This window comes from Scyliorhinus torazame, chromosome 16 (assembly GCF_047496885.1).
Source record: "Scyliorhinus torazame isolate Kashiwa2021f chromosome 16, sScyTor2.1, whole genome shotgun sequence".
NCBI classification, from domain to species: Eukaryota; Metazoa; Chordata; class Chondrichthyes; order Carcharhiniformes; family Scyliorhinidae; genus Scyliorhinus; species Scyliorhinus torazame.
Genome location: NC_092722.1, coordinates 163069026 through 163081496, shown reverse-complemented (window position 1 = coordinate 163081496; position 12471 = coordinate 163069026). Strand labels below are relative to the sequence as shown.

Below are 12471 nucleotides of genomic sequence, written 5' to 3'. Positions count from 1 at the left end.
CTCAGGAGCGTCCTCCTGTAACCTTATGACGTCTGGCATTGGCTTGTCAGAAGCAGACACATTCATAGTAGATCGTTTAGTCTGACTTAACATTTTAGGCACTTCACTTGCTGAATTTGTGCGGCTGTGCGCGCTGCACGATCTGCTCGTTCATTACCAACGTCAACTGGGGTTGTACCATTCGTGTGGGCAGCGCATTTAATAACGGAAATCTGCGCTGGCAGAAGGAGGGCCTGCAGTAGGTCATTAACTAAACCCCGGTGGGATATTTGACCACACATAATCATGTCAGGTTGTTCTGACGAAATGTCACTCAAATCGCCCCTTATTGTGGTAGTTTCCTGAATCAAGGCTAAACAGTCGTGGCCAGGTGCGTCTTCATGGACAGGGGGACCACTAAGAAAACAGGCTGGATTGATAGTGGTACAGTATTTAAATGTCAGACGTGGATTGTTCAAAAGGTATATCTCATACCTATTCTGACGAGCTGCGGTAAGATGCTGACCATTCGCCCCATATCCCTGGCATGGTACTGGTCATGGACCTGACGTGTAATATGAGGGCTTACCGAAGCTGACTGTGGCCATAAATGTGGTGATATTGTAACAAAATCGGCTGTACCTTCTTTTCCCGTGACTGTGGCTGTAACCTTGACTGGCCATTCGGTCTCAAGTAATGGCCGGTATTTGTCCTCCAACTCCCTGTTTCGTCCAGTTCTGTCATAGGCCAGGGTAACGTGATGCAGTGACTGTTCAATGTCTAACGTCCACCACTGGGGGGTGATAGAAATATAGCACTGTTGTCTCATCCTCCTCTTCGCTGATCCACCCACCCAAAGTCACTATATTGGAGCTCCTGCTGGTAAACTACCATTTCTGCCGCTTGTTGGGATCGCAGATCATCCTTTTTCATTACATACTCAGTCTTAACCTTTGTAACTGAGCCTCCTTCTTGGCCTACACCCTCCTTCCAGTAAAATCTGACTGCCCTTGCCATCTGGGAAGGGTCGTTCTCTGTCCAATTCATGTTATTACATTTCACAGCAGTAACCACAGAAGGTGGTAGGCAATGCATTAACATAGCACAGTATTGAGGGGAATTCTGACCATTTTAATACAGCAAATCGCCTGACTGCCCCCGGTAGATTTCATTAAAACGCCCCAGAAATTCCTATGGCTCGTCAATCTTCCTAGGTTTTAGGTCTAAGATAACAGAAAGATTTATGGGCCTTTGAAATGTGCTATTCAACGCATTCAAGATCTGTGTCCTTCTTTTCTTTATTTGCTCTCTTTTTTTTTAAACTTAAAAATGTTTGAAAATTCAAATTGAATTACTGCAACTTGCAAGCTTAGCTCTGATCTCAACTCAGAACTAAATTTACAATTTGCTTAACACAAACTTGTATAACATTTACAACTTAATTATTTCTTTATCTTAACAATTTTTCTTTTAACAAGTTTTTTTTCTGTTACATACACATAAGTATTAGCAAAATCAACTATCATAAGTATTAGCAAAATCAATTATCATCTCCAGATTGACACTTTTTAAAATGGTGTCCATGATCTTCTTTAAGTTTCTATTAATCTCCAGATAAAATGAGATAAACCTTATTTCAAGTAAGTAAAATTTAAGATTCTGGCAATTTCAATCAATTGCTTTCGAAAATAATAACTTTTATCAAAGAGGTGGAGAAACCCACTGGTTTCCTTTAATTAATTCAAAACGTAACTTTGCTGGTGTTCACTGACTCAAAGGAAAGGTATCCGATTACACTGCAGACTGGTGCTGTTATCTCAAGGCCTGAGTGAGAAGCACTGTCTGTTTTCAACTCCGCCTGCTGCTGTTAACCCTTTGAGAGACTTCTGCTTCAACCAATATGCAGCATTCCTCACAATCTCAACTAGACCTCGGAACTTTACAGTCCAAGGAGACAATTTTAGCTTAATCAACTATATATTTAAAACACTCACACATAGAGTTGAACCATCTTCAGATTTAAAAACAGTTATACTGGACTGAACCTTCATTAATTAAGTCACATCAGCCTCTGAACCCTGATAATAGACTGAACCTTCATTAATTAAGTCCCATCAGCCTCTGAACCCTGATAATAGACTGAACCTTCATTATTTAAGTCCCATCAGCCTCTGAACCCTGATAATAGACTGAACCTTCATTATTTAAGTCCCATCAGCCTCTGAACCCTGATAATAGACTGAACCTTCATTATTAAAGTCCCATCAGCCCAAAACCCTAACCCAAGCCGAAACAACAATATGAAATCCCATCAATTAAAGTGCTAATCCCCAGACTGACCTGTGATTTCGTCGAGGCGGTCTTTCTGTGCCAACCGCGAGTGACCAGACTAATCAGACGATAAGAAGAGGGGAACAATCAATGCGCGGTCGTTTTCCAGTTCTACATTGAGGGCCCTTTGTTCCCCATCTTCCTGTTCATAATCAGTCTAATTCTGATTTCGCAGTTGGATCAGGATCGCCCAGAGAAATCCCGGGTTTCGGCACCAAATGTTGATTCCCAAATTTCTTTCTCTGTCAGTCTGGCCTCAATAAAAGTTGAGACGGATTCGCACGTAAACAGAAGTTATTTATTTAGCTTGCAAGCTTGAATCATCTTACAGAAATGTAAGAGACATCCAGCTTCTTACATCCCAGAAAACGACTGAACTAAAAGACAAAGGGATCTCTGCAAAATCAATTCAAATGGTATCAAGTTTCACATACTCGACGGACATAGGTCAGCCTATGTCCCTCCTGACCTGTTCGATCTATTCTGATTGGCTCACTTCCAATCCCTTTCTCTGGCCCCTATCAATGCAGCATCACTCTCATAGACCCACCTCTTCCTGCTTTTTCCATGCGGTCTCAAATTCCTTTGTCCCTAACTGCAAGAATCAAAGTGGCTTATTTCTACATTACATTAACTAGTAACTCTAAAGTAACTATTTTATATCACATTCGTCACTGCCTGCAGAGCCTGTAATGGTTCTCCTGTACATAGATTCATCTGGACTGCCTACCGGTTCAGAAACACTGCCTTTCTGGAAGAAATGGAGATGGGAGAGGACAGCATATCTTCCTCGGGTCTGGCAGGAGTCAAACTGAAACCAAAACCCAACCCTTGAATCTCTGACCCATTCCAGTGGGATCAAATCCAATCACCGCCTTTTACCAGGCAGAGCACAGCCTTTTGGGCCAATTTATGGGCTACCAGCCGAATCAATCAAACTGAGTTATCACTGATGTCAGCCATCTTTCAGTGTGAATTAAAGGGACAGGCTGCGTTAAAGACACATGTACACATCAATCATGGCAAAAATAAAAGAGAGGGGAAATAAGGGAATGATTAGAGAATAAACAGGATCAAACAGGAAGGACCCTTCCGTACAGTTTACTTTGAATAACATGACTCTGAATTATTCTGCTTTTTATTTCCTCCTCCCTAACCTCTTGATTGGAACCAGGGTAGTTTAACCACTTACGGTTCTTTTTTTTATTGGAGGCTGAACAAAGTCAGAACAAGCTATACATTTGTCAAGGCAGCATTGGCAAGTGTGATAGTCTAGTGTGAATGTGATGGGACTCTGATAGTAATCAATGAGGACAGCATATTTGCATTTACCTGGCAGTGTTTTTGCAGACTATTAATTAGCATGCGCCTTTATCTTGTTATGTTATCATAGAATCCCATTTGGAATTTGAATTTTTAAAAATAATTACTCCTAATCCAGATGGACGTCTGACCTGCTTTCATAACACATTATTTCAAATATACATTAAGTCTGAAATATAATTTTAAGAGAGAGGCTGATTTAGCAAGTTCCTGCTTGGGGTTCTAACAATGCAACTTAGAATTCTAAAGTATTTGTTATCACTCTTGGGAATAAGTACTTTGAAAATATCAGATTCACAGTTGGCTGTGAGCAGGTCTCCATGCCACAGGAACAAAACAGAACAAGTAGAAAATGCAACATGTTAAACTCCTGATAGCCAGTTGGTGAAGAAAGAAACCAGACCTAGACTTTACTTGGAATTGATTTATTCACGGAATGAAATATTACAGGTATACATCTCCTGAATCCACTCTACTCCTGTGTCAGTAAGCACCCCTTTTGCATGTGCTCAAGTAACCATCCAAACTAAGCTTTGACAAAGAGTCATCAGACTCAAAACGTTAGCTCTTTTCTCTCCCTACAGATGCTGCTAGACTTGCTGAGATTTTCCAGCATTTTCTCTTTCGATCCAAACTAATGCCCTTTGCCTTTATGCACTTGACTTCAATTGATAAAATTAGCATAGACTACAATGGGTAGTGGACATCTGAAATATAAACAGGAAAATTTTGGAAACATTCAGCATCAAAAAGCAACTGCAGCAACAGAAGCCTGCGTTCCTACATGAACTATTTCCTCACGTGGTGGTTTGATGGTCCAAAATGTTTTAATGCACTTGGTTAAAATCAGGGAAAAATGAAGCTAAAGAACAGTATGAATGTCTGTTTAAAAGCCTAAATACTCTGTGGGGATGAGGCAAATATCAGCCATGATTGAATGGCGGAGTAGACTCAATGGGCCCAGTGGCCGAATTCTGCTCCTATGACTAATGGTCTTATGAGGTATTTAATTTCCATGTGGATATTTGACTGATACTCATAAGAATCCAAACTATTCGAGAGTCCGATCAGTTTGATATTAAAAAATTGAATTTGCTGACCTGAGTTCTGCCTTTCATTTTGGTCATTCTCTTTTGCAGCTCCAGAAGTGCTAAATAATCAGCGATATACATTAAGTCCTGACCACTGGGGTCTGGGATGCTTAATCTATGAAATGATTGCTGGACAGTCTCCATTTAGAGGGCGGAAAGAGAAGGTGAAAAGGGAGGAAGTAGACAGACGAGTATTGGAAACAGAAGAAACTTACACAGACAAGTTCTCTGAAGAGGCAAAATCCATCTGCAAGTTGGTACGTTCTTGAAAATGATATGTAACATGGGCACCTTTCTTTATATAATCGGCTCCTTAACCTGGTTAAGGACTCCCCATGCATGCATTTATACTGTGAATTTAATTACTCTTGTTTGGCTTCTAATTAGGAGATTGTGTTATTGATTATTCCTAAGGATCCGATAACATGGAATTGCTAAATCCTGATGGCTCTCAACAGTGTTTTTCCTCTCTCTGTCTTTTGCCCTGCACCATCCCTTTTCTTTTAAGTGGAGCCACTTTCTTCTCTTTCCCTACACAACCACTTGGCTATCTGCATCCTTCTGATTTCCTAGGTTGCTGTTCTGCTAAAATAAAGTAAAGAATTTCCTTACTGGAGTGGAACTCCTTGCCGTCACTTTTTCATGCAATCTTCTCCTTCACTTCTCTTCCCTACTCTCCCATTTCCTCTCTGTGCTTGGTTATCGTGTTTTTTTTCTCATTCTACTCTCTTTCTCCCCCCCCCCCCCCTCCACACCTTGTTGCTTGGTTTAGCTCCTGTTTGTCTTTGCCACTGTACACGCTGTTCCGAGCGGTGGCTACAGGGGCAGCATGAGAAAGCATGGAGAGATTGTGCGGATGTAGCCACAGAAGCCATGGGGGATGTCCTTGGTGTCAAGGGCAGGAGTCGGATGGACTCCTATCCTGCTGGATAGCCGCAACCTGGTTCCTGAGGGGGCTGCACTGCTAAAGAAAGTCTCAGTAGCTCCAAGGAACACCAACGGAGAAACATGCTGAAAGATGGAAATCTACAACTAGAGAAATACAAGTCCTGGCAGGCTGCATAGTGCTTTTGTGGAAGGGTTAAGTATGTTGGGAAAGCGCATGACCTTTTTTGTTATTGTATATTTGTGATAAATGTTATTTTTAGGAGTTTAGACTGTGTTGGTGAGAACTCTCGTGGACACTGCATCTTGCATAATAACGTCTTGCTGGAATGCTATTGAAGAGAAAATTGAGACTGGTGAGAAATAACTCTTGCAGTAAGATTGGTAAACAACAAAATTAATAAATAGACAATTGGAAAAGAGAACATTATGACCTAAGCAATGAACTTCCCAGAAGTCATTTTCAGCAGACATAAGCACAGGAACATAAACATAAGAAATAGGAGCAGGAGTGGACCATTCGGCCCTTCGAATCTGCCACAATATTCAGTACAATGATGGTTGATCTTTGACCTGAGCTCCATCTTTCTGCCTGATCCTCATATATAAATTTGTCTATCCCAGCTTTGAATATACTCGGTGGTGAAGCATCCTCAACTGTCTGGGGTATCGATTATCAAAGATTTACAACCCTCTTGAGTGAAGACATTTTTTCTTATCCCAGTCTTAATGATTGGATCTTCGTCCTTATTTCTAAATGCCCCAGACAAGGAAAATCTCTCCAAATCCGTTCTGTCAAGCTCCCTCAGAATCTTTTATGTTTCAATGAGATCTCCTCTCATCCTTCTAAACTCCAGAGTATGTAGACCAATTCTACTCAACCTCTCAGCATAGGACAATACACCCATCCCAGGATAAGGTTGGAAAGCTTTGAAATAGAGAATCTTCCATAGTGCTGTGTTATGAACCGGTAAATTCTGTTTTTGCGAAATGGGTCGGGGCCGAGTACATTAGCTTTTTAAAAGAAAAAAAGGATTTTCCGGTATTGTGTAGTTCACCCTTAGAACTATAATAAAATAATCAGAGAACAGCGAAAAGGTCAAACAACAAGACTGATTTGTGTCAACAAGAACAAAGAGGAATCGGTAAACGATTAAATAAAATAATTTCCGTGAGGGAGCGCTTGAGCCTAATCGACCTGAAAAATGAACCAAAATAACGCACAGCCCAAACAGACAAGCCTGTTACAATTATTTACAACCTAATCACTTTCATTCAGTAAAGCGGGCATTTCCAGTAAATTGGTATGACATAAATTTGGGATTTACCTGTGTATGGTTTACTTACAAGGAAGTCCATTACTATCTGCAGAGAGAAGAGGTGAATTGATGCTTGGCAGAACCTTTCTCATTATCGGATCTTCTCAATATTCCTTCTGTTTTCTGTTTTTAAATTTCCTTTTCCAACATTTACAGATCTCGTTCTGCAATTTTCTTTGTAGCCCTTGGATTGTTACTTTGCTTATTTGTCAGAATGACACTGTGGTGTAGCGAGCAGTACTACGTTGCCTGAGATACTAGGAGCAGAGGGTACAAAACAAAGGGTATTTCAACTGCACAAAGGAATGGTTCTTTTTTAAATTTCATCTTCTAACTGATTTTCCGGAGTTGGGGACCAAGTGTAATGTGTCAAAGTTCGCAGATGACACTAAGATAAGTGGTAAAGTGTGCAGAAAGTCTGAAAAGGGATTTGGATAGTTTAAGTGAGCGAGCAATGGTCTGGCAGATGGAATACAATGTTGGTAAATGTGTGGTCATTCGTTTTGGTAGGAAAAACAGAAAAATTGACTATTATTTAAATGGTAAAAAATTGCAGCATGCTGCTGTGCAGAGGGACCTGGGTGTCCTCATGAATCGCAAAAAGTTGGTTTGCAGGTGCAGCAGGTAATTAGGAAGGCAAATGGAATTTTGTCTTTGTTGCTAGAGGGATGGAGTTTAAAAACAGGGAGGTTATATTGCAGCTGTATAGGGTGCTGGTGAGGCCCCATCTGGAATACTGTGTACAGTTTTGGTCTCCTTACTTGAGAAAGGATGTACTGGCACTGAAGAGGATGCAGAGGAAATTCACTAGGTTGATTCCAGAGTTGAGAGGATTGGCTTATGATGAGAGACTGAGTAAACTGGGACTATACTCGTTGTAATATAGAAGAATGAGGGGGGATCTTATAGAAACATATAAAATTATGAAGGAATAGTTAAGATAGAAGCAAGGAGGTTGTTTCCACTGGCGGGTGAAACTAGAACGAGGGGGTATAGCCTCAAAATAAGGGGCAGCAGATTTAGGACTGAGTTGAGGAGGAACTTCTTCATCCAAAATGTTGTGAATCTGCCCAGCGAAGCAGTTGAGGGTACCTCGTTAAATGTTTTTCAGGCAAAGATAGATAGATTTTGGAACAGTAAAGGAATTAAGGGTTATGGTGAGCCAATGGGCAAGTGGAGCTGAGTCCACAAAACGATCAGCCATGATTTTATTGAATGGTGGAGCAGGCTCTAGGGGCCAGTTGGCCCACACATGCTCCTAGTATGTTTCTATCATATTCCAATAATATTGCCAGTCTCAGGTGAATGTATTTACATGCAGGGACTGAACCATGAATATGTAACAATTTATTAATGTAATTCTAGAAATTATCCAGGATAGCTGATTTTCAAGGTGAAGAACAATGTTTGAATAAGTGAAGGAGTTTTTATGCAATTGCACATAGGCCTAAGTAGTGAGTGTGATAAAGGCAGCATCATAAATTCATTCTGTTTTCTTACTGCCGGCTGAAGGATAATGCAAATTTACCAAAATAAATACTTCAATAGAAACACAAATATTAAAGACACGGTTCCTCACAGCGCCAGGATCCGGGTTCAATTCTGACCTTGGGTGACTTGTGTGGAGTTTGCACGTTCTCCCTGTGTCTGTGTGGGTTTCCTCCGGGTGCTCCGATTTCCTCCCACAATCTAAAGATGTGCAGATTAAGTGGATTGGTCATGCTAACTTGTCCCTTAGTGTTCAATGATTAGATGTGGTTATGGGGAGTGGGCCTAGGTCGATGCAGACTCAATGGGCCAAATGGTCTCCTTCTGCACTCGGATTCTATGATTCTGAAGTGATGAAACCAAATTGTGTCTTTTTTTCCCATAACATGCAATAAAATAGAATAAAATTCTATTGGTGGAATTTTACAACCCCTTACCGGTGAGATTAGCCAGTCTCACCGGTGTCGATCACTTCTGCATGGCTCGCGGGTTTAAGATTCCGCCCCATGTAACGTAACTGGTATATCTGGTAAACACAACGGTTAACACAAAAATAAGAGGAAGGACATTTTATAACTATTGATACTTCGAATTCCATAGATGGAAAGGAAAGAATTTGTATAAGTAAAGCACCAATCATAGAATGGTCACAGCACAGGAAGAGACTATTCAGCCTGTCTTGTCCATGCTAGCTCTCTGCAATGGCAACTCAGTTAGTTCAAATCCCCGTCTTTTCCTGTAACCCTGCAAATTTTGCCACTTCAGCTAATTATCCAATTGCCTATTGAAAGCCACAGCAGAAACTACCTCTACCACATTCCAAAGCAATACAATTCCAGCTCCTAACCACTCTCTGCATGCAAACCTTTCCCTCATGTCACCTTTGTTTCTTTTACCATTCACCCTAATCACTGCCGTCTGGCTCTCAACACTTCTGTTAATGTAAACTGTTTTGCCAACAGTTCTGGGCAGCATGTAGCATAGTGGTCAGCACAGTTGCTTCACCGCTCCAGGGTCCCAGGTTCGATTCCCGGCTTGGGTCACTGTCTGTGTGGAGTCTGTATGTTCTCCCCATGTGTGCGTGGGTTTCCTCTGGGTGCTCCGGTTTCCTCCCACAGTCCAAAGATGTGCGGGTTAGGTGGATTGGCCATGCTAAATTGCCCTTAGTGTCCAACAAATGCTGTCACTGTCCCTTTTATTTTATAGGCTTTAATTTTGCTCTCAAGTCTGTAATGCGGCACTTTCTCAAATACCTTTGGGAAGTCTACCAAAACTATATCAATTGAAATACCTCCTCTGTTACCTAATCAAAACACTTGGTGGTTAAATATGATTTTCCCCTTAGGAAATCCATGCTGACTTCGCTTAATTAATCCACGTTGATCCAATGGTTGTTAATTTTGTCCAAGTTGTGGGCAGCATGGTGGCGCAGTGGGTTAGCCCTGCTGCCTCATGACGCTGAGGTCCCAGGTTCGACCCGGCTCTGGGTCACTGTCCGTGTGGAGTTTGCACATTCTCCCCGTGTCTGCGTGGGTTTCGCCCCCACAGCCCAAAAGTGTGCAGAGTAGGTGGATTGGCCATGCTAAATTGCCCCTTAATTGGAAAAAATAATTGGGTAATCTAAATTTACATTTAAAAAAAAAAAAAAAATTTGTCCAAGTTTATTATTTCTCAAACGTCCCCCCCCCCTCCACTGAGGAACTGACTATTCTGTAGTTGATGAGTTTATCCTTGCACCCCTTTTTTAAGACGTGTGTAACCTTTGCAATTCTCCAGTCCTCTAGCATCACTCTTATCTAAAGACATACCTCTGCAGTTTTCACTCTTACTTCCCTTGGAAATCTTGGTTGCATCTGGTAATTTAGAAGGTGCAACCAGCCTTTCTGATGCCTGCTCTGAATTGTGAGCCCATTCAGTGACTCAGTTACCCCTTCTTTCACCATGACCTTGGTATCTTCTTCCTTGGTAAAGACAGATGCAAAGTATTTATTTAGTACATCAACTGATTTGCGCCGTTTTGGGCGCCAGTCGGCGGACATCGCGCTGATACCGGAGAATTTTGCCCCAGATCTTTCATCATTCAGGGTGCTCTGATTTGTTGGCCCTACATTTTGCCGTGGTGGGACTGTGCCTCAACTATACCCAACTCATCTCCTCATTAAAGGCAGTCCGTTCTTCTGTTACATCTGCATCCATGCATAAATCTTCATTTTAGTTGCTAATTGGCTCTCCTCCTCCTCTTAGCACCCTTTTACTGTTTACATATTAATAGAACACTTTTGGATTCCTTTTTATGTTAGCTGTCGGACTCTTATAGTCTCTTTGATTTTCTCATTTCTTTTTTGACTTCCCCTCTGACTTTTTTCATTAACATCAAAAAAAAATTTAGAATACCCAATTCATTTTGCCAATTAAAGGGCATTTTAGTGTAGCCAATCCAACTACCCTGCACATCTTTTGGGTTGTGGGGGTGAGACCTACGGAGACATGGGGAGAATGTGCAAACTCCACACGGACAGTGACCCAGAGCCGGGATCGAACCTAGGGCCTCAGCGCCGTGAGCAGCAGTGCTAACCACTGCGCCACCGTGCTCCTCTCTGACTTTTTTATGTTCAGCCTAATTCGTTCTTGTATTACCAACCTGAACTCTTTCATATGTGTTACCTTCCTGCTTCACCTTACTCTCCAGATCTTTCATCATTCGGGGTGCTCTGATTTGTTGGCCCTACATTTTGCCGTGGTGGGACTGTGCCTCAACTATACCCAACTCATCTCCTCATTAAAGGCAGTCCGTTCTTCTGTTACAGTTTCTGTCTATCAATCTTTTATTCCACTTTTCAGGGGACAGATCTGCTCTCACCCCACTGAAATGCTCCAGTTGTTTGCTCTGAATTGCTCCTTGTCCTTTTCCACAGCTAATCTAAAGCTAAGGTACTCTGATCACTGTCTCCTAAACTTTTCTCGACTGATACTTGATCCATTTCATTCCCCAGAATCAAGTCATCATGTTCCTTCCTCGTTGGACAAGAAACATACTGATCTAGAAAATTCTCCTGCACACACCTTAGAAACTCTTCTCCTTCTTTGTCTTTTATGCTATTCTTATCCCAGCCTAAGTACAGGATATCCCATGTGTTGTGTTACCAAAGCCAACTACAATGTATAGTCATTATTATGTAGATAAAAAAGAAGCACAAATTAATACTAAGTCTGGAAATGAGCCCCACCGCTCTTTTTTCTGCATTGCGTGTGTGATTATAAATGATCGATGCACATCGTTGCATAGGTCAATCCTTTACCTCTGTTTGAAAAATTGGTAGCTGCACATCTATGCAGCATTGTAACATCCCTAAATCTTTTCTCAACAGTTGCTAACCAAAGACCCCAAGCAAAGATTGGGCTGTACAGGAGGAGGTGCTTCAGATGTGAAGAAAAACCCATTCTTCAGGAATATCAATTTCAAACGATTAGAAGCAGGCATAATGGAGCCTCCATTTGTACCTGATGTGAGTAATGAGACAATATTGGAAGGAGCCAGTTGCAAATACATTGAAAGCATTGTTTACTGCTGTGAGCGCAATGATTATAAAGTGACATGTTCTTCAGTTAAAATAAATTCCAATCGTTCGTTTTGCCTGCATTGTATTTATGGATCTCAAGGGAAGGATCAGGAAGGAAGAAAAATATTAATTTTAATATATCAATGATTTGTCTATAGTATCATTGTGCTAACTGGAAAAAGAGTAAAGACTAAGATGACAACTGTGAACAATGTTGCTATTATCTATTCTAATAGGTATAATATGCAGAAGTCCTATTTCGACTCAATATTGTATTTGTTTGTTTAGCTTCCTCATGGATCATGTATCATATACCCCCTCTCCAATTTTCAGCCTTTACATGAACTCAGTGCAGTGCCATTATCCGTAATGCAAATAAGAGTCTCATAAAATCTCAAATTATTCTAACCAGGGACCTTGTTGTAATTTCCACTGATGTAATGCTTCAAATGCTAATGTAATTTATTATGGAAGTTCTTTTTATATAAAAAAAAT

At 41.1% G+C, this 12471-nt stretch overlaps 1 protein-coding gene across 1 annotated transcript in view; it reads left to right on the top strand.

Annotated features, from left to right (window-relative positions):
- LOC140393195 (G protein-coupled receptor kinase 5-like) overlaps positions 1-12471 on the top strand; it is a 385259-nt gene that overhangs the window by 354512 nt on the left and 18276 nt on the right. Inside the window, exons 12-13 of the mRNA XM_072479357.1 lie at positions 4773-4981; positions 11785-11922. Of these exons, the coding sequence (XP_072335458.1) occupies positions 4773-4981; positions 11785-11922 (347 nt within the window). The remainder of the gene's footprint in view (positions 1-4772; positions 4982-11784; positions 11923-12471) is intronic.